Source organism: Kryptolebias marmoratus, linkage group LG22 (genome assembly GCF_001649575.2).
Source record: "Kryptolebias marmoratus isolate JLee-2015 linkage group LG22, ASM164957v2, whole genome shotgun sequence".
NCBI classification, from domain to species: domain Eukaryota; kingdom Metazoa; phylum Chordata; class Actinopteri; order Cyprinodontiformes; family Rivulidae; genus Kryptolebias; species Kryptolebias marmoratus.
The window spans coordinates 15380908-15401861 of record NC_051451.1 but is presented as its reverse complement, the minus strand read 5'-3'; the positions used below and the strand labels follow the sequence as shown (position 1 = coordinate 15401861).

Below are 20954 nucleotides of genomic sequence, written 5' to 3'. Positions count from 1 at the left end.
CAGGTAGATCAACTCAGCACCATCAAATATGATCTAAAACATGTCCAAACTAGTTACAGTGCTATGTCAAACTCCTGTATGTTTTAACGGCAATATGCCAACAAAATTGATCTGTGATAATCGAGAGCAATATCCTGATAACTTTCTGAACTGATAGGTGAAAAAAAAGCAACTTTTCTTAAACAGAATTGCTGAACGCAGTTGCAGTGTCGTTAAGACTTGAGACCCACCTCCATTCCCCAAAAGTGTTACAAGTCCCAATTAAAACTAACCTTTACACACACAAAAAAATACAAAAGTAATTAAAAATGCAGCGTTCTATAACAGTAACATATGACTCATCATAATCTTTGATCTTTTCTTTTTCTGTGGAAAAAAAACAAACAAAAAGAAACAGATGTGATGTTCCAGACTTGGGCTTCTATTTGCATCTTTCAGTCATTCATATCTCATTACACTACAACTAATTAACCTGTTAACCTGTTACTAAGCGCACAGCAGAGAAAATATGTGAGACGTGATGACTGGGGCATCTATCTGCCCCAGCATCCCTGTCAGGCCTTCTGAATGCCACTTGTCGCTTTAGTGGGACTTACTTTGGGCCCTCCTCCTGACCTCCTGCACTGCCTGGCACTATACTGGCATGGAGGCATTGATGGCTTGGATGTTCTCCATGTCAGTACAAGACACTGTTCTCACAGTGGAAAACACTTGGATTCAGCTCTTGAAGTGTCCCTGAATGACTGAAGGATGCTTGTTGAACGAAATGCTTCATGGCACTTTAAAAACACTCTAAAAAAAACTTTAGAGGTATACAATACAAAGACCTAAAATTGTTAGACAGTTCAAAAGGTGCATGAAGGAATCCAGTGTTGTGACAATGCCAACCTGAATGAGTTGCACAATGAGAATTCAGGTAGAAAACATACAGTAATCAAGTAATTAAAAAATAAATGATCTAATATTTTTTGTGTTGCCAGTTTGAACCATTTACTGTTATATCCGAGCAATGTTCTGTGTCTTAAAAGTACTATGTAAACAAATAAGAAACAATCATGGCATTTTATGACAGATAACAACAAGCTGATAAAATGGAATGTAAACCCTGTAATAGAACAAAGTAATACACAGGAAAACTAAGGATGTTCTCTCTAGAAAACAGCTGCTGAATTGGTGCTACCTTCCATCTTTGTGCTGGTTGTTAAAACAGATTAGACTTTTCCTTGTGCCACATAATGTACTTGAATAGTTTCTGTATTCTTACAAGAATCAAAGATCTTTTATTTTTGAGATACAAGTTTGATGATTTTTTTTTCAACGGAACAGTTTGTTGATTCTGTCTACAATGAGTCATTGTCACAATCAAATATTAGTAATTTCTTGTTGTTCAGGCTAGCAAGTATGCCATAAACAACCCCAATTATACAAATGTTTTACTCACATGTTTTCTGAAAAGAAATCTATCTGCTACAGTGTGTGACAATGATGTGATCACAGTTCAAAAGTTCACTTCAAGACAATGTGTATGAAGCTTCAGTATAGTTGCACCACACCCAATAGACGGACATTAAAGCTCAGATCATTTTGTTTGAGAAAAAAATGTGGTCTATATAATGGACTGAGTTACACAAACATATTTAGCACAATATAATTCTTTCCATATTCCAAAATGGTTTTCTATTTTCAGTTACTTTTCCTTTACAGTCTATGGAGGAGGATCACTGGAATCAACAAACAGTGTCTCCATGCTAAAATGTAATATATTTTTTTTATTATTATTATTATTTTCTGTGAAAAACACCAGCACACTGTGCTGTGGTGTACACACACTTGTTCCATACTAGTGACCTAATTTAGGTCAAACACATCTAATGAAGGCCAGTCGGTTCTGGCCTGCACACAGTGGGAGAAACTTCATCTGCTTTGAGTCATTATTATCATTCTGATCTACTCTTCAATTAGATACAATNAAAAAAAAAAAACAAAAAAAACCACATTTCTCTATCCCTCCATAGAAATGTTCACAGCTATGAACGCTTAGTAGTTAATACGTTGTTTAGTAGACACTGCATCTGTGCAACTTACAAGGTTTCAGGTGAACCCAAATTCATTTCTACAAGCACTCAAAGCCGAGCTGCCAGGCTGAGGATGGTAGTTTCACAATGAAAGCTAGTCTGAGCTTTATCAGCTCCAGAGTGACGCAGACTGTTAATAAGGGGCCTGGGGACAAAAAAACATTTTTTTTTTTTTTTTTAACACATTGCAAAATAAATAGTGATATATTGAAACACACAAAAAATGATTTGATATGTTATTTTAATTAAAGATATCTTATCTTTATCTTCTAAAGTAATTTCTTTATTATAAAAATAAGTACAAATTGAATATGTTTATGAATATAAAATAATGTTTAAATATCTCAATTTAACTACAGATTTGTTTGAAGTTTCATTGTAGCTGGATTTGGATCTATTGGAGCCAAGACTGGTGCAAATCACACCTTTATTGCACACAGGCAGACATGAAGAACACAAGTGCATCTGCAGTGTTCTTAATTACAGTCTGTGGTATTGTTGCATTACCACCAACTATGCTTGAGCATTTCCCCATGTCAGTGGACTGAACACAGCTGCTTAACTCCTGAGAGTTTTGAGGCATGTGACATCTGGATTGGCAACAGAGAACATCCAAGCTCTTAACTGCCTCTGTGCCAACCCTGTGCCAGGCAGTTGCTCCGTTCAGAGGAGGACCCATTTATTTGCCCACTTTATGCAATATGTGGCATTCCCTTTCTCAGACAGGAACTTAAGGTTAACACAAAGCATTCAGAAGATGCAGAACTCGTCTTTGTGATCCCAATTTGTTCAGGATGGCCATGCAGCTGGTGTTCATGTCAGATCAGCTCAATCATAGTTGGAGGGGATTTTGGTTTCATTTCAAATGCAACCTAATTTTTGTAGATCCAAATTCTTTACAGTTTTCTGCTGTTTGTTTCTACCACAACTCCCTTTTTTTAGCACTGAGATCCCACATGCTGCCCCCTCCAAGCTGCACTAGCACATACAAACTGGTGAGGTGGGTAGTTTACAGTGGCAAGCGCAACACAAGAGGAAAAAGTGACTGAGATGCACACACTTACACAAACAGCATGTACATATACACTCCTGAATGCATGACGGACTGGACACATTGTTTTTCATCTTGATCACGTATTCAGGCCAATTACTCACACTGTACAGTGTGCATTGTAAAGTGGGTTCAGGCACATATCATGCAAGAGTAAAACTGAGTCTCAGCCTCAGTAACGGCAAAAGACGTGGGTACTGTATCGCCTTTGTTGAAGCATGAACCTACATTGCACTATTCTCTGAGTTATTAGATTACTGTTTGTAAGTCAATTTAGTTTCACAGGCCTTGAATGCACTCATTCTAACCAATGAAGGTAAGTTAGCAAACCTTAAGCAGTGACATGATGGACAGCAATCAAAAGCAAGATTAGCATCCTCCCACAACCAAACACCCTTTCCTTCCTTCTTTCTGTCGTCATTCCATCTCTCTGTGATCTCCCCAGAAACACTTTATCAGGGGTTGATGTTTCCAGTTCTGTCAAAAGAAACTTTTTCAGTTTTAGTGCAAATAGAACAGAAGCTGACAGAAGATCTGATGTTGATGAACCCAGCTGGTTTTATGTGACACATCTGGCTGGATCTTTGGGAGATGATATGATCAGTTTATCACTGTAACCCCATCCTCCAATAACCAGCCACCTAATCCACAGAGTCTGGTTTTGTGAAGAGGTGAACTATTGCAAAGAATAACAGGAAGTACCTTTTTTTTTGTCAACTCTTAAAATAATTCCAAAAAAGAGCTAGGGGAAGGGTCTGTACAATTCTTATTTGATTGTCATTATGTACATCTCTATGAATACATTTATAAATTAAACAATGTCCAAAGCATGGAAGTAAAATTTTAGGTATACACACAGGAGGTCCCTTCCAGTCTGGGTTTCCAACTAACCCTTGAATGGAAGAATGAGTGAAGAGAAATGTTGAGTTCAATGTCCTTGTTGATACCATCCTCATTTCTCCACTAGTGGTCTCTGCTCGTGTCCTTAGTCAGAGATCACCGATCTCTGGTGAGTCAGCAAGAAAAGCCAGAGTTCAGCATTCATCTTCAACTTCTCTGATCGGTGGAATCAGGCTACTAGTGGATTTGTATTGGTTGACTTGGTTGGCCATGTGAGTGCTCATAGGCTTAATCTGAATGTTCCTTGGGTAGGCATTTTCGGGTTCATCTGTAAACCATTTCTTTTCTAAAAGGAACAAGGCAAAAAAAAGGAAGAAAACAATGAGTTAGCTTGAAAACTTTTGTAACATAATATTACTCACACCCACAGTGCCTCAGTTTAAGTGACTTTAATATTTGCACAGCATCTTTCAGATTAGTCTGACATTATGAGGTCTGGGCTCTGGTGCAATGAAATTAGAAGCCAACATGAACTTAAAGATACACTTTCAGTGCAACTTTATATGTGTATTTAATTGATGTTCTGGGGTTTCCATTTTGTGATTCTCATTTATTCTCTTTGAGACATCCAACTCTGGGAGATTTTTGTTTGTATCAAAAGATATTGTACAATCAAGAATGGCTTTCAGAATTATTTCTTATGGTGAACTATATATATTTAAGATGCTATTAGTGAACCTAGTCTCAATCAAAGGGATAGGCTGCATGAAAGCAAAGACTATTAAGCATATTCTGTTGATCGACCTGACTGATGATGTTAAAATACCTAACGCAAAGTCATTTTGAAGCACACAGAACCCTGTTTGCCTGTGGCTAAGAAAAGTAAGGTGAATGGTGGAAAATAGTTTAACTTAAGTAAAAAATATTCCAGTTTTCACCAATGCTGTGTGCTTCAAACATATTGATAGTTAGTTTATGTCTAAAAATGTGCATCAGAAATCTCTCTTATACCATTGTTTACAAAAGAAGATTGGTAAATGAACTTGGTCAATTTGCTGGGTTTTCAAATGCATACAGTGCTATCAATACAAGCCAATTTGTGCTTGATGATTATTGACACTTTTTAAATCCTGCTCATGGCTGGTCACACACATCATACATCATCACTACATCTAGCCCTTCTGGAGCCTCTTGTGACTTTACTCCTTGCCAGATCAAAGATGTATTACTGGTGAATCAAATTCAAACTTGTGCCTTGGCCATTTCACACAGCCACCAAATTGGAAAGAAGATGTCCTAGGCACGTCTTGAAAGTGTTGTGTAATCACTGAATGTACATCTACAACTGATTGCTTTTTGGAGTTACCCTGATTCAAGATGGCTGCCACAGACAATCAGCCTTAACAAACACAACAATTTATATAAGTTAGTCATTTATACAAAGATTAAGCTACTAATTTGTGGGATAGAGAATCATCCTCTACACCTACTTAGTAAACTAACAAAATAGAATTTTCACATTTTCACATTTAAGATTGGGGACAATATACATTTCTTCAAAAAATGCTACTTTCGTTTAGTAATTTTAGTCTTGTTTAGACAAATAAATCCCACAGATTATTTCATTAATGTGTATATGTCATTGTATTTTGATTTTTCCATGGGTGGTTAAAAAAATCACAAATTGAGACCTAGAACCTGCTCAAAAAATTGAAAAATGCATATGTAAAGGCTATTGCCTCACTAAAGCACACTGCTATTATACGTTATTTTAGAAAGTTAATAATTGGTTCTTTAGGTATTCTAGCTTTTAAGATAATATTTTACAGATTGTACAATATCCTAGATAGCTTTAGTTTTTTGTATTAGACTTTCACAGGATCATTGTCAACTTGAGAGTAGGAATCAGATCTGACAAATTTGGATTTGTCATTTCTGAGAGAATATCTTCATAATTTAAAAGGCTGCTAGAACACAGTTTCTGAGGAGATGGAAGGGTGTATGCCAACTATCAGAAGTTTGTAAACTCTCTTCATACTCTTCACATCTGCCAATGCCATTCAATATGTCATTTTTTTTTTTTTTTTTTTTGAGTGTAACATCAAATTTTAACTTTGCTAGGTGGAGCAAACCTTGTGTGTGTGTATGGGGTACACCAGGACTTGCATGTGTGAAGACTCATTTGTGGGGGGTTGCGTGTGTGTGTCAGCAAGCTTAAGGCTGCAGGACTGTGTGTTAGAGCACAGACATTTGATGTGTAGAATTGTGCCTGAGGTGAAGCAAGATGTCTGCCATCTCTCTCCAGAGTCTGCTGCTGATACGGTGAACTTAGTGATGTCGCCTCTAACCATCATATCAGGTGCACAGGGTTACAAGGAGGGAACTTACAGACTCATATCCCATTTTAATATAAACTTTAAATTGGTCACACCTCCCACTTTCTTGGTGTGACCGATGGCACAGGGCTGGACACACTTTCATAAAGTTCTGTGAAGAAGTAAGCAATTCGGCTGCATCAGGAGGTTTTGAATGAGTCTGACCTACATGTGAGTTGAGATGTGGGTTTGTACAGTTGGAAAACTTGTTACTCTGTGCTTTATACTAGTAAAAATAATAGCCTACTTTACGCAAATGAGAGCACACGTGTGACATCTGAAAAGTCTGCTACAGTCATCTGAAAGCATTCAACAGGAAGGGAAAATGCACAAACACACAAACCTCTCACACAATGCAAACCATCTCAAGTTAAAAAAAGGCATGATAAATAATGAAAAGAAAGAATGTGAAAAATATTTTTTCAGGAGCATAGGAAAACTCAGATCATCAAGTAAAACAACTAAGATAAAATGCAAAAAGAAATGTTGGGGGGGTGGGGGGTTGGCTCAGCCTCATGCAATGTGGAGATGGGCCTTATTGTGGCAAATAGGAGGGAAAAGCAGCAGCAGACATTTTGCTTTCCAAACAAAAGCAAAACTTAAACTGAGGCATGGTTTACTTAATATCTAAGGGACAAAATAAATAAACAAAACTCCCCTTGTCATAACAATATCCACAGAGGACATAGTTATGATCAGAACCCCAGATAAAAGTTGCTAAGTCATGCAGAATCGTTAACTTGCATACCTTGGCTCATTCTATTCATCCTTGTTGCACTTCAAAAAGAGAGGTAAGTAATCTACTGTAAGTGAGTAGTATTTACAGTCAATACACACCTGACAAATCACTACCAGTAAATTTAAAGCTGCATATTGTCACTACAGTGTTTACAGCATTTGGGCAATATAATACATCTTAATTTAAAGATGTATTTAATGTTTATTAACTACAGTTTGAACGTTTCTGAGTCCAATCGTAACAAATCTGCATGCTTTGAGGAAATATCACAATTTCAAAATTACTTTAATCTCCCAACTCAAAATTACTTGCAATGTTACGAAGGGAGATACGACACAAAAGTCAAAGTGTTTCACCAAACTTTAAATCCTTTTGTAACTGAATAATAAACAGAACATGTAATTAGAGCCTGCTTAACACGGACATGCAAAAACGAAGCACTACAGATGCACAACACTGCTAATGAGAGATGAATTTATGAGTAGCAGTGTATTAAAAAGCCTATTTTTTTTATTACCACAGTAGATAAATCACAATACATTACATCCATGATCTAGGTACTGATCATGTGCACAAATACCCAACGAACAACAATTACTTACGTCACAAATACTACAAATTAGACACAAACAGCTACACATTAAAACAGAAAGAATAGGTAGACCAAACAACATACTAAATGTGTGTTAAGTCTTGAGGCTAAGCTCGTGTCTAACAAGAGTTGTTATGCCACCCAAACGACAGATTTAATGGAACACAATGCTAAGAATTCATAAGAAGTGAGTTTGATGAACAAGCCCAGCTATTACCAATTTGCAAATATCCGATTATGATTGCTGTGATGTTGGAGCAACGACCACATGCAGATGACAAACAAAAAAGTAAACAAACACTGGGCATGGACACGAGCACAAACCACACAATACACAGTAATTATCATTGCATGTGTCATCACAGTCTGCACACAAATTTACACACCTAAACACAATAAGAATAAAACTCTGAACATGCAGACGTAATGCAACACAGGACATGTAAATGCACGTACTTCTGTTTGTCACGGGCCTCCCTGCTCTTACTGCTGCGGTTCTGCCGGTTGGAGGCAGGTACAGAGTGCACAGAGGAGCTCTTTTTGCTGGAGGAATGGGAGGAATGGGAGGAGTGAGATAAGCTTGTCCTTGACTGGCCAGCGTTGTGGTCAAACTGCATAAGACAGAAGATCAGGTCTGTGGGCACGAGCTCAAACTCGTATGGGGGGTTTGTGATCACATATCTAGAAAACAAACAGTAGGAAGAGATTAATTTTCAATGCATTACTCATGTAGGATGATAAATTGTGTGTGGAGACAAAAAGCAAACACAGATACCGTACCGCTTTGTGCACTGGCTTGGCATGGTGAGATGAGCATCTCGTAGTCTGTAGATTCCAAAACACAGCATGTTGTATGTCTTCAGTGCTTTACAGAATAAATCCCCGTAGCAGCCACCATCCTGAGGAACAACAGAACAAAGGCACCGTAGGTGTGTTGGCTCATTGTGGTGAACTCACTTACTGCCTGAAACAAAAAGTTTATGTAAAGTTGTATGAAAATTAATGCGTTCTGCATCTGCTTTCCTCCTGTGTGAATGCCAGATGTTGGCACTGGAGACTGCAGCAATTAGCCATGTCACAATTTATCCTAGAAAACAAAAAGTCGTTCTGTATTTTAAGTTATGTATAACAAACAAAAAAGAAATTTAAAAAAATGTTCAAAACATTTTCCACCCACTAAGGTTTGCTTTACATTGTTGCTGTTCTTTAAGTTGGATTAAGGAACACAGTGAGCAGAGGCAGCCAAATGCATGAAGCTAGGTAATGCCAAAGTATGCCATTTCCACTTTATCATCCACTTACCCCCAAGTCAGCAAACGGGCCATCGTAGAGGGCTAGCTGGGCAACGCGACACCTGTCTCTGTTAGCTAGTGTTTGTGGTGTGCTGTATCCTCCTCTGAGAGCGTTCTCCTCAGCTAACAGGGCCTCCAGCTCTGGAGTGGCTCCCCCTGTGACTAGTGTCCGGATTAGTGTGAGGATGTTGTCGTTGAAGTATGTCTGAGGAGAACACAGATGGGATTTCTGTTAAAATACACCCTTGGAGTCACAAGCAGGAAGATATGAGATAAGGAGTAAAAAAAAAAAAAAAAAAAAGGGCAGCAGTGCTTTTGCCATTAAAAATATAAGCAACCTAATAACATTAGTAGTTCCCCATTCTTGTTAGAAATGACAATTTCCCAAATTCATATGTACATGTTTTAGCTCATATTAATGTGCAAAAAACTGTATAGAACATCACCAGAAACAAAGATTATAATAAGACTTGGGTAAATATTTTAGTCATCCTTTGCTAATACTAATGAATTTCATTTTTCAACAAGGAAGTCACCATAAAAAAATTGCTTCATAATTTTTAATTACGCATATTACAACACTTTCAAAAGTTGATATGATTTCCTTTGTCCTTGATGAAATTACTTTGGCCTGCGTTGGTCAAAATTTGGTCTTCCTGCTGCTTGTGTTGATGCTTGTATATTTACAGATTACTGTAATCCTAATCCTTCAAAAGAGCCTGCAGTATTCAGCAAACATTTAGCAGGACACTTTAGGCTCTTATATTTGAGCTTTTAAGACCATGCTAAGAAAGATAGGTTGCATGTTTAAATTTGACAAATTGATAAATATAATAACTTTTTCTTTTTTAAAAAATTAAGAATCTATCTGTTAAAAAATGATACAGAGACTATAATTGCAGTCAACCATCACAAGGTTTTTGTTTTAAGTTCTCTTTTTCAACTTTTACATGTTTTATTCTGAGTTTATTTTGTTTCAATTTGTAGAAAAAAAACAGAAAAACTTCAACTAGTGCCATTTTTTTCATGCAGAACACAACAGTATAATGCCGGACGTCCCTTCTGAGACACCAATTTGACTACGCTCTCTGGGTGTCACGTTCTCTTGTCCTTCAAGCTGTTCAGGGCCCGCTTTTTTCCTGGTGCGAAGACAGCCGATGTCACTCGGCAGCCGGACCAGAATGGCAGCGCCTCTCTCTGGGCCCCTGACAGGCCTGCAGAGCCTCATGATGGATGAGCAGTGTCCATTAGCTGGCTTCACCTCTGACCGGCGCTAGACTACAGCTGACGCCTGTTCTACTCCCCGTGCAGCTCAGCACTGCACGCCCCTCTAACCTCTCATTCAAGTAGAGGACTGCAGGAATTAAGCCATCACACCAACAAAAGGGAAATAAATACAGTTGTCCATGAGATGGGGGTGAGGAAAGAATTATAGAATACTTTTTCCCCTTACCCCTCTTAATCTCATCTCCAGTGAAGTGATGACATTGTCGAAAGATGAAGCACTGTGTCATTGGCCTGTTAAAGCCTAGCTTGTGTCATTACCATTACACTAACCTTCAACATTTACTCTATTTAAAGAGCTAATAAGTCTCTTGAAAGTCAGATTCATAGTACTGAAGATTACGTGTTGGCAGGCACATGAAATCAATGTACTGTGCCATTTCATTTAACAATCTGCATCTACATAAATGCCAAAATAGTGCATCTCCTGAAACATTACTGAAGGATCCAAATCATTTTTGATTTATTGAAGCGGCAACATCTCCAATGTTTGCAATTTTATACGTATAAGATCATGTTTGAGTAACGGGAGCTTTTTATTTTGATGTATTGTCACAAATTATTTAGCAGACAAGTTGGCCAAATAGATAAGAAAATAACTGGTATTTAGAAAACTTGATCTGAATCACTTTGAAATTGCTGGCAGGTAATGAAAATAATAAAATATGCCGTGAGATGTTAGATTTCTTTCTTTTTCTTTTTTTTTTTACACACAAGTTTGTAGACTGTTAAAAACCTTACCGCACTCATCAGGGAGTCGAGTACACTGACAGCAAAGGCAGTGCCGCAGGCGAAGGGTTGAGTGAGGTACAGCTCTGTGTCTGGATCGTCGTCATCATCTTGGTCCAGGAACTGAACATTTGAGTCATTCACTAAGAGAGTGGGGGGTGGGGTGAGACCCAGCTGAGTTAGACAGGCCCATTGTGAAGGGAACATACACACTGCCACACCTGAGAGTTTAGAAATGTACAATATTTCTTTTTTATTTATCTTGAGTTTTATTGAAAATACCATGAATTTATCAAAATTATGTAAGAGGAAAATCTGATATAGAAGTACTGAAGGATTTCAGCTTGTGTTACAGTGCAACATCTACAACTGCATTGACTTTTTAACATTAAATAAGGTATTTTTTCTTCGCCACACAATTGACTTTTGATTTTGAATTAAATAGCTTAAGTAATGATGCATGAATTCCCATTGCAGACAAAAATAAACTTTTTTTTGTATTGAACATTGTTGTTCATGTGTAATAAATGATTAACTTTTTTACTTGATCTTGAATACCACAATAAATCTTCTGTATAAGTCATGCAGGATGTATTTCACACAGCTACAGGAATATATTTTATACGCACACAAAATAGTAACCATTGCAGAAGTCCCCTCTTTAAAGGCCTTTTTAGCACTAATACTTGAGTTGTTCAGTGCCTGCAATAATACACTTAAGTTACATACTGAAACAGCCCCATATTTAAAAGGAAAAAAACAAGTTTAAAGGGATTTCTTGATGTGTCACTGATGAGCATACATATTGTCGTTATTAGACTTCAAAAATGGCTACTATCATGAGAACGTCATGCTCTTACAAACTCATGCTTTGATTCCCAGAGTTTTCGTTCATAATGTGCATGTCACATTATCACTGTAGAAAAAAAATTGATTTTTACCTGTTTCCTGAAAATCAAATTAAATCAAAATTTAATATCAAGATTAACAATGAATGTTGTCTAATCCCATGGCATACTGTAAATGAATATATAATCCTACAATCAACGGAAAAAAAACCAAACAAAAAACAACCTCTTGGCTTTTGTGATATTTAGCAGCAATGGACAAATAAATTAACATTACTTGGAAATGACCTGTGCAATGCACACACACAAACGTTATATGATTTTTACTTTTATTGTTTTATTATAACAGGCCTCCAGTGAGCTGCAGAAGAAAAATGTCAGTCATAGAGACAAAGGGCAGATGCAAACGGGCCTCGGCCACAGGAGTGAAGAGTGGGGTGAGGAGACAGTGGGGTGTTTTTGAATGTGCAAGTGTTTTTGGAGGAGGAGAGGAGGGAGGGTGAGGTGCTGAGGAGCGTGTTGCTATGAAAACAGCCACAAGGACAGACTGAGCGTGATCAAAGGCCTAGTGGTGCTCTGCAAACGCAAAAAAGAAAAACAAAATAAGAAAAAAAAAATCATTAAAAAGGGCCTGCATCAAGACAGTCCATTTCAACCAGAATGACAAATAAAATTGTGTTCAAAGTAAAGCCATGGGACCAGCGAGGGCCTTGACTGCAGCCAGATAAATCGAGACAAGCTGATGAGGAGCTGAGCAGAGCAGCAGAGTGAGGGAACCGACGGCAGCAGAGGACAAAGGCTCGGCTTACCCAGCTCTGTTATCATTTGTACGTTGGTTCCACTTTTTTTTTCCTGACTGAGTGAAACCAATGGCAGTAGTTTGCCAGGTTTAGCTAATGGTGACGAGACTGTGCAGAGAGGGGGGGGAGAAATGGCGTTGTTATTGAAACAGTTTCAAAGGGCATTTTGCTGTCTCTGAACGCTCATGTCGACTGCAGGATTGCTCTGAAACGCTCATGGTTGTCCGGTGTCTAAAAGTAAAGCACCCTGGATGAAAGCGCGGCCGTGTCACGGTGCTAACCAATTACAACCACAATAAATTGTATCAATGTAACACAGTGCAAGGGATTAAAAAGGTTTTATCCATAAACAAACCTACTTCACACACCATGCAAAAAAAAAAAAAAATCAATCATGCATCTCTGGTTAGGAGTGTTTTATGTTTCATCTCGGCAAGGCTCTGCTCCTGGCACACTAACTTGAACATATGACATTGTAATTACAGTATATGGTATCAGTGTGATATGCAGCCACTCTCCTCTGCATGCTTCCGCTCCTTCCTTTTCTGAGGGACAATGTTATCACATCTGATGTAGCTGCTCTGTGAAACTGGCTAGCAGACAACATGCAAAGCCACAACACTGGTGCTACTACCGTTTGAGTCTGGGACAATGACTGCAACTGGTTTTGACGATTATATATGTGGTCTGCAGTGTAATGGGAGAGTCTCCACTCAGGTAATGGCTGGCTCGGGTACAACTAACATTAGATGGCTCCTTTTTCTTTCTGGCCTTTCCTTAGCTGGCCTCATGCTCCATTGCTCCCTAATTGGGTCAGGGGAGACAAAGTAGCTGGTCTCTGGTGCTTTACAAGGCCCCTCAGAGATCTGAAAGTTTCATGAGTCCCCATCACCATTGGGAATACAACCAGTGGCATTGTTATTAATAAATGGACCTATTTTGCAACCAAGGCACTTTTTTTTTCCTTCTACCTTTTCTCCCTCTCTCACCCTCTCCATTGGGCTGAGTTTCTCTTATCCATTAGTGGACAAATTGCAGGAGATGGAGCTTTTGTCCTAAAAGCGCCTGTCTGACATCCTCAAATTGACTCATCACTTGACAACAACTGGTCAGATAAGAACTTGAGGTGGCCAGAGCTACCAATGTCAAGAAACTGCACAAAAATCCACTTCAGAATGGAACCTTTGGTCACTGAATGAGGTCTTGGATTGTCAGCTCTGTTTATCGATGTTTGAAAATGAGCCATGAGTTGGTTATTGCGTTGGGCATGCAGTGTTTGCATAGGAGGTGGGTGGAAACAGTTTTACCAAGTTCAGTGATGATGGGGATGTTGGAGCCGGTAGTCACAGATGCCTGACGAACAAAGCCATGTACTGGACTGCTGTCTGGAGATGTCCTGTCCATTCCAGGAGGCGTGAAACCTGAACATAACAAGAACACAGATAAATATGATGAATCAGTAAATAAAATAACAGTACAGTACTGGGAGATACTCTGAAAGGCAACCTGTTTAAAACGTAAAGATTGTAATAAACCTTACTTTAACTGCAAATAGATGATACTGTATTTGAATGCCTATTTTTTTATCGAATTTTAACAGATGTGAAACACATGAAAACTTGTAATTAAATCATGGGGGTTTTCCACATATAACCCCACATGGAAACTGGTTTACATATCATGCCATAAAAACCTCCAAATCCATATTCTCATGTGTAAAACATATATTTCGCACATGTAAAAACTTGTACTCCCATGTTTTTCACGTTTCACATAGAAATTTACGTGTTTACACATCATACCATAAAACTGTTGTGAAACCATGTTTTTCATGTGCAAAACACATTTCACATGTCGAAGAACCCATCTTCCCATGTTTTTACATGAAATCCCAAACTTTTCACATGGAAATTGGCATGTGTGTTACACATTTTATCACAAAGATGTTGAAAAACTACATGTTTTTCATGTGCAAAACACATCACTTTAACAGATTTCCACATGAAACATTCATGTTTGTTTTTCTGTGAGGGGCCCAGAGGCAAGAGGGTCAATACAAAGGTAATTTGTAGGTCTAAAACTAGATAATCAGTATAGCTGGGAAGCATATTGGAGCCTTGTTTTAGAAGTACTCTGAAAATATCGCTTGTGCAGTGTTTTTTTTTCTGTCTTGTATATTGTAAATAAACATCAAAAACATAATCTGAGTTCAAGCTCTAACTGAATAATTCAAACAGAGGTTTTATCACAAGTTTTAGAAAGCAAAGATTTATATGACATTGCTGTTAGAACATTCTTTTATTTAGTGACTGTGTTTTTGCTTTGTAAAGTACTGCATTTTTATTGCACCGTAAAGCAAAATGTGGACATCCTTTGAGTATGATATACCACCAAAATATCACAGGGATCAGGAAGACCTGAAACCCAATATCAATACTATTATACATAGTGCTCGCATCAGCTCACTCAACATGAGGTTTTTGACGAACAATGTACTTTCTCCACAATTCAAGATATGGATTGACAGAAAAAAAATACCTAAAGAAGGAGAGAGCTAAGTGAACAAGGCATTTACGTAAAAAAAAGTGCCATACAGTTACTGTGCTTTTAGGGGTCAGCTTAGACAAATTTAGCATTCACATCCCTCCATCAACAAGCAGACATAAATTTTAGATGTTGTTCATTTTGTTACGATAAAATTGGCGAAGTGTATCCTGAAAACCTTTTATGGTGCGGCACAGAACCATGAAATACAAGTGCAAGTGACAGGAGTATAAATTCACATGACTTCACATTTTTGCATTTTCTCAAAGTGACAAGTAAACACCTTAAATCTGTAATGCCATATGCATAATGCATCATCTGTGTTTTGACATCCATCATTTAGTGCTGACTACAGCAAAATGTCAGCTTATAGTGCCACGACCAAGAAAACATAGGGCTCGGAATATATTCAGGTCACAAAGTTTTAAAAGGGTTGCAAATTCTGTGTCTGTGTGTGTGCGCACGCATCTTCTCTTGACAAGAATCTCAATGAGCTGCTCACATTACAAAAGAGATCGTTCAGCTTTCTGCAACAGAAAAGATGCCAGATAGTTTAGAACGCAGCAGGAAACACACTGAACTGAAGCGCGGATGATCATAACTTTTGTTACGCCAAATATTGAACTAGGTTTGACAATGTTACTCAACCAGAGAGCAAAAGCTCAAAAAGTGCAAAACACGGTATTGTATTGTCGATGTCCATGAAGGTTGATGTTTACCACACTGGAGAGTGACAGACTGGTTTTCAGATTTTGCTTCTAAAACGTTGTTGTTGTTTTGTTTTGTATCAGAGTAAACATGAAGACAGTGCAAAGATGTACACTCAGTTCTGCACAGTTCATACATGAGGAAGCGATGTTGGAATACATGAGGCCTGTTGCTGTGCTGCTTTCAAAACTTGTTTGGTCACAGCCCAAACGCTGCATTTCTGCTTGAGCTCCAAACAAAGAGCTGGATCTCTATGTTGAGTGTTAAAACCTGTTTGTTTGTCTGATCAACATAGAATTCTCTTGAGATTATGAATAAAATTGAATCTCAGAATGAAACATTAACATATTGGCAAATTAAAAAATGTTTGCATTTCTTGTATACAAATTAAATTAAGATTATAGCACAAAAAATAGTAATAATTCAGCTTCTTAACGCCTTGAAATGAAATTTAATTATTTTTGTTTTTTTTAAAGGCTTCAAACTTTTTAAGAGTATTTTTACTTAACTAACTTAACAAAGTGTACAACTTTAATTAGACAAGCCAAGATTTCAAAACAGAGGTTTTACACAAATTCTCTTTATTGCTTTGCTGTTACGACTGAAATGCTGCAAAAAAAACTGTGTGTTTTCAGCTACAGTGTAAAATAGACAAGCAGGATCTGGGTTACATACCCCCTTATCCTTGTAGCCCTGCGGCACAGCTATGCTCTGTGGTTGACTACATGCTACAGCAGCCGTGAGAAGCTTTCCCTCAGGAAAGCACATGTTTACTTATTCATTTGCACCTTCCAAATTCCACAGATAGCGTCTGAATAGCAGCAACGCCAGAAGGAAGGAATCCCTAAACAATAGCAGCATCTGGGTATGTTTGTGCATTTCTTTTGTATGCATGATTGCATGTCACTGAGAATGTGTGTTTTTTAAATGGGTAGTTCGTGTAAGACCCAATTATTGATAACACTCTGCTCCATCTATCGATCCAAGAAGAAGATGTAGACCAATACGCTTCTGTGCTGAGGTGGCTCTCTGTAAGTGCCTGTTCTCCCTCTGGGGTTTACCCGTGTTTATTGTTCCTTGGTGGCACGGCTATTGACAGCATATTACTCACTTTTGAGTGGAAAAACAACTGCATTGGCATTCTAGTTAAACATGTGGAAGTGCTCTGCATAAAAAGTAAAAGCTTCTTGAACCTTCAACCTTGATTTGTATTTACAATAGTCACTGTGATGGCAATAAACAGTTCTGAGCTCAAGTCATGCTTTTTAAAACTAAGTATTACCTGTTTACTTGCACATAGATTGCCTTGGCTCAAAAATATGTGAGCATCATGTGCGCAAGCACACAAACACCCACACAAACACAAAAGTGTGTGCTTTGCATGTGTCACTGTTTTGTTGTGACTAATGAGGAGCAGCTGAATTGGCCTGCCTGGTGATTTGTACTAGCTGCTTAATGATGATGAGGCCTGATGGGATGCCAGGTTCATATGTTTGTCTGCAAACATCAACAATCTGTTCCAGACGATCTGCCAGGACTCCATATCGGGGGGAAAACTACATCAAATGACGCAGTCATGTTAATTACATCATTAAAAAGTATTATCAAAGAGGTTTAGCAGCATTTAATTACCAGACACAACACTGAAAGCAGAAAATTACATGAAGGAAACACTGATCAAGCAGTCAACGCACTGTTTCCAGTGTGCAGGAGTTACAATAATGCCAGCATAAGGAGCAGACTTGCAGTGAATTTTGATTAAGAAGACTCTCTGAACTTGACTACATCTCTCCCTCATGTGTGGCCTTCTCATCCCCCTCCAGTCTTTTCCTCTCCTCCTTTTCCATCCTTGACTACCATCTTCCCTTCCTGCCATAACCTGTCCCCTTTGGGCACCAGTGTACACGGAGTCTAATAGGACGCTTCTTACCTTGGGAATTAGCCTGTAAGACCCCAATGCTGTCATCAAACTGCATAGACTTGATGTTGAGTGATGCCAAGATGCATTCCTTATCCTGCAGTGAGGCATCTTCGATATTGTTCTGATTGGCTGACAGTATTACGCACATGTCACAGAGGTTGATGTTGACAGCCCTTAAATCTGCCCGACTTAATGGTGTACCCTTCAGGGTGAGGAGAGCACAGAGAAGGAGTGAGACAGAGAGAGAGAAAGAAAGAAAAAGCACAGAGAACAGACAGACATGGGAGAGAGAAAAACAAATTTAAGAAGTGAGCAGAGGAGAGCTTTGGGAAATTAGTTAACAAGTATTCTTGTTTTGAGGCAATGACATTCCACTGATCTAACCAGGCATTAGAGATTCATAGGCATGGACTAATATAAAGGCTAGCCTGTGCTGAAGGCTGCGTTTGGGATTCTCCTCTGATCATCAGTCAAGCCAGGCCTAACAAGCTCCAAGGCACCAAGCCATCTGTGATGGGCACTGCAGCTGCACCACTTATAAACTCTGCTTTGGATCTGCAGGATGTGTCACCGCTCAAGATGAGGAAGGTTCACTGAGCTCTCATGGAGTGATCATTCAATTGAGAAATGTGTGATTGAATCAAAACGACAACACCCCACTCAAGATTTGAATATGTGTGCAACTCAAAGTATCAAAGCTAAATTAGCAGATTTCAGCGTAAAGTTTCTACCCTGAGCCAGTGAACTGGAACACTCACAGGTAAGATGGAAACCTTGGGGAAGTTGTGTAAAGTTTCCCACTCTCTCCGAAGGTAGTCCAGCGAGCCCACAAAAACTATAGGTTTTAGCTCGTGGTAGTGGAAATTGCTGGCTCTTAAAGGCATCACCAAGTTTCGCAGCCCCACTAAGGCAGACGTGACATCCCCAAATATACAGACCACTACATGGCCGCTCAGCACAGTCATGGAGGCCTCACTCCGGGTCTACAGGAAACAGAAGAGGGGGGGATAGGAAATGGCAAAAGAGCAGAGAATGAAATGAGAAAAAGTGGCGATAAAAAAACCCAACATGTTTACATAAATAAACAAGTGTTTTTAATCTATTGAAGTGCAGCATTAGTATAAATTAAAGCTTAGCTTATTTCTGTTCTAATGATAAGCAAAACACTTTGTAATAAGAACAAGACAAAATGAAGGTTATATTTTTCATTTTGGTTCTGTGCTTAAACAGATCATATGATCAAGAAAACAACAAAAATAAAAATAAAAAACTATTAATTTAGGCCAAAGTGCTGCAGAGCTATTTTCTGCCTATAGATCTGTCAAACAAGCTTCCAGTGCCTTTAAACCAAGTTTGGATACATGTAGATAAAATAAATTTAATGTGAAACTAAAACTTGGGCTATGTTTGTCACAGACACAAAGTAATATAGTTTTAAGTATTTGCTCTTTCCAGCTGTCTTCTATTTTTTCTTATTTTATTTATGTATTTATTTTGCCCTTTTATTGATTTAAACATGTTTGCCAATTAACATATATCTTTGTACGCAAAGCAGTTTTAAGGAAACAAGGCAGCTTATGCAACCTTTGGTCATGCTCCCTTTAAATATGCAAGAATCTAATATGTTAATATTAGTAAGTTCTTTTGTGTATCAGCCACAAAGCTAACTCTTAAATACAAACTACATTTGATCGTAATATGGTTAACCTTTCAAAATATTATGCAGCAATTTAAATGCTAAATGTCTGAGCAAAGTCTTGCAGAGATTCTTGATAGAATTTCCCTTAAATATATAATTGAACATAGATTAAATATATAATAAAACAAACTCACCTTGAAAAAACAGAGAGGCAGTGAAAGAAATGTCAGTACACATTAGTTTGTGATTGTGTTTCTGCAGCATATAATGGGACACACTGGATCCTAAGCAAGCTTGGCTTTTGCATTTTTTTTATTTTTTTTTTATATAATTGCAGGATTGCAGTTACCAAAGCTCCATTCAGCCCTCCTTACCAGGATGACCTTTTCGATTTCCTTGGAAGGGCACCAGTGAAACATCCCAGTCGAGTCGTACCTCTTCACATTCATGTCCATGTTCTCGATTTGCTCATTCCCAGGAATTAGAAGGGGGTCATGTCGACTGAAAAACACAGCAAACATGGTTTGGGACTATGGTTGATGAAGTACTAGAAAGTCCTCAGATATATACATTCAGCATATTAAGAATCCATCCTGTTTTAAAAGTGCTAAATGCCCTGTTTTAAATCATATAGGCCCCATAACTACAATATCATTTCTTCTTATCTTTATAGTCAAAACCTCAGAATACCCAAATGCCCTTTTGCTTACATAGCTTCAGAAAATAAAATAGCAAGACTTGAAGTGCTACTGACTAAATGACGTGACAAGACAAAGCCAATTACCAGCTTTTATCCTTTTTTTCCAGTTCCTGATGCCATGTGGAGCAAATAGTAAAAGCTCCAACAAGCTTAAATTTTAAATATTTCAGGAATTTGCCTAATCACATTTTGCTCTCTCAAATGATGGCCATTAATGTTTCAGCAGCATGTCACAACCAAACGGGCTAATCCACAGCAGTGGGCTGCTGAGTTTGATTCAGTGTAACACTGACCATGAAAGGGCTGCATTCGGGCCTGTTACAGCAGCTCTCCCGTCGTTGCACCTATTCTACAAGACATGTTCTCACACTTTCCTTAAATGCAATCAAGATGCAAAAATAATGCATTTAATGTTTAACCCAAATAAAGCAGCACAAAGTGCAGACTCCTGAAGCGAAACTGCAGAGACAGACATGTGAGTATTATGGGAGAAAACATCTCAAGAATCTGACATACATCTCTCTCACTATCACTTTCTGTATCCTCTATCAACACTGCCATTCACTGACAGGGCTTTGATGTTGTCTCTTCCTCCAACCTGCATTTGGATTGCATGCCATAGACTGGGGGAAAAAAATGCTGTCAATTAGCCACCCTCTCTTTCCTGAGCTCCTTCCCCTTCTACCCTCCATCAGTTAGAGCAGGTGATAATAACACTGACAGCATTTAGTGTTTTTACACTCAGCCTGAATCTTTCATCCAGAGCCGCGTGTTGCGCCAATCAACTCCACGGAGCCCGCCGTCACTTCAATCTGCT

General features: G+C 38.4%; 1 protein-coding gene across 28 annotated transcripts in view; it reads right to left on the bottom strand.

Moving 5' to 3' along the window:
* Positions 1-3808: 3808 nt before the first annotated feature.
* Positions 3809-20954, bottom strand: part of kcnma1a (potassium large conductance calcium-activated channel, subfamily M, alpha member 1a) — a 135000-nt gene continuing 117854 nt past the window's right edge. For 12 of the 28 annotated variants that reach the window (XM_037973469.1, XM_037973472.1, XM_037973473.1 and 9 more), the window contains 11 exons: positions 19812-19938; positions 18557-18781; positions 17808-18000; positions 13933-14046; positions 12635-12733; positions 10990-11120; positions 8975-9169; positions 8453-8571; positions 8129-8353; positions 7090-7118; positions 3809-4312 (listed from right to left, as the gene is read on the bottom strand). In XM_037973469.1, the coding sequence (XP_037829397.1) occupies positions 4161-4312; positions 7090-7118; positions 8129-8353; positions 8453-8571; positions 8975-9169; positions 10990-11120; positions 12635-12733; positions 13933-14046; positions 17808-18000; positions 18557-18781; positions 19812-19938 (1609 nt within the window). In that variant the 3' untranslated portion in view covers positions 3809-4160. The remainder of the gene's footprint in view (positions 4313-7089; positions 7119-8128; positions 8354-8452; positions 8572-8974; positions 9170-10989; positions 11121-12634; positions 12734-13932; positions 14047-17807; positions 18001-18556; positions 18782-19811; positions 19939-20954) is intronic. The other 16 variants (XM_037973483.1, XM_017429776.3, XM_017429785.3 and 13 more) reach the window with 4 other exon arrangements.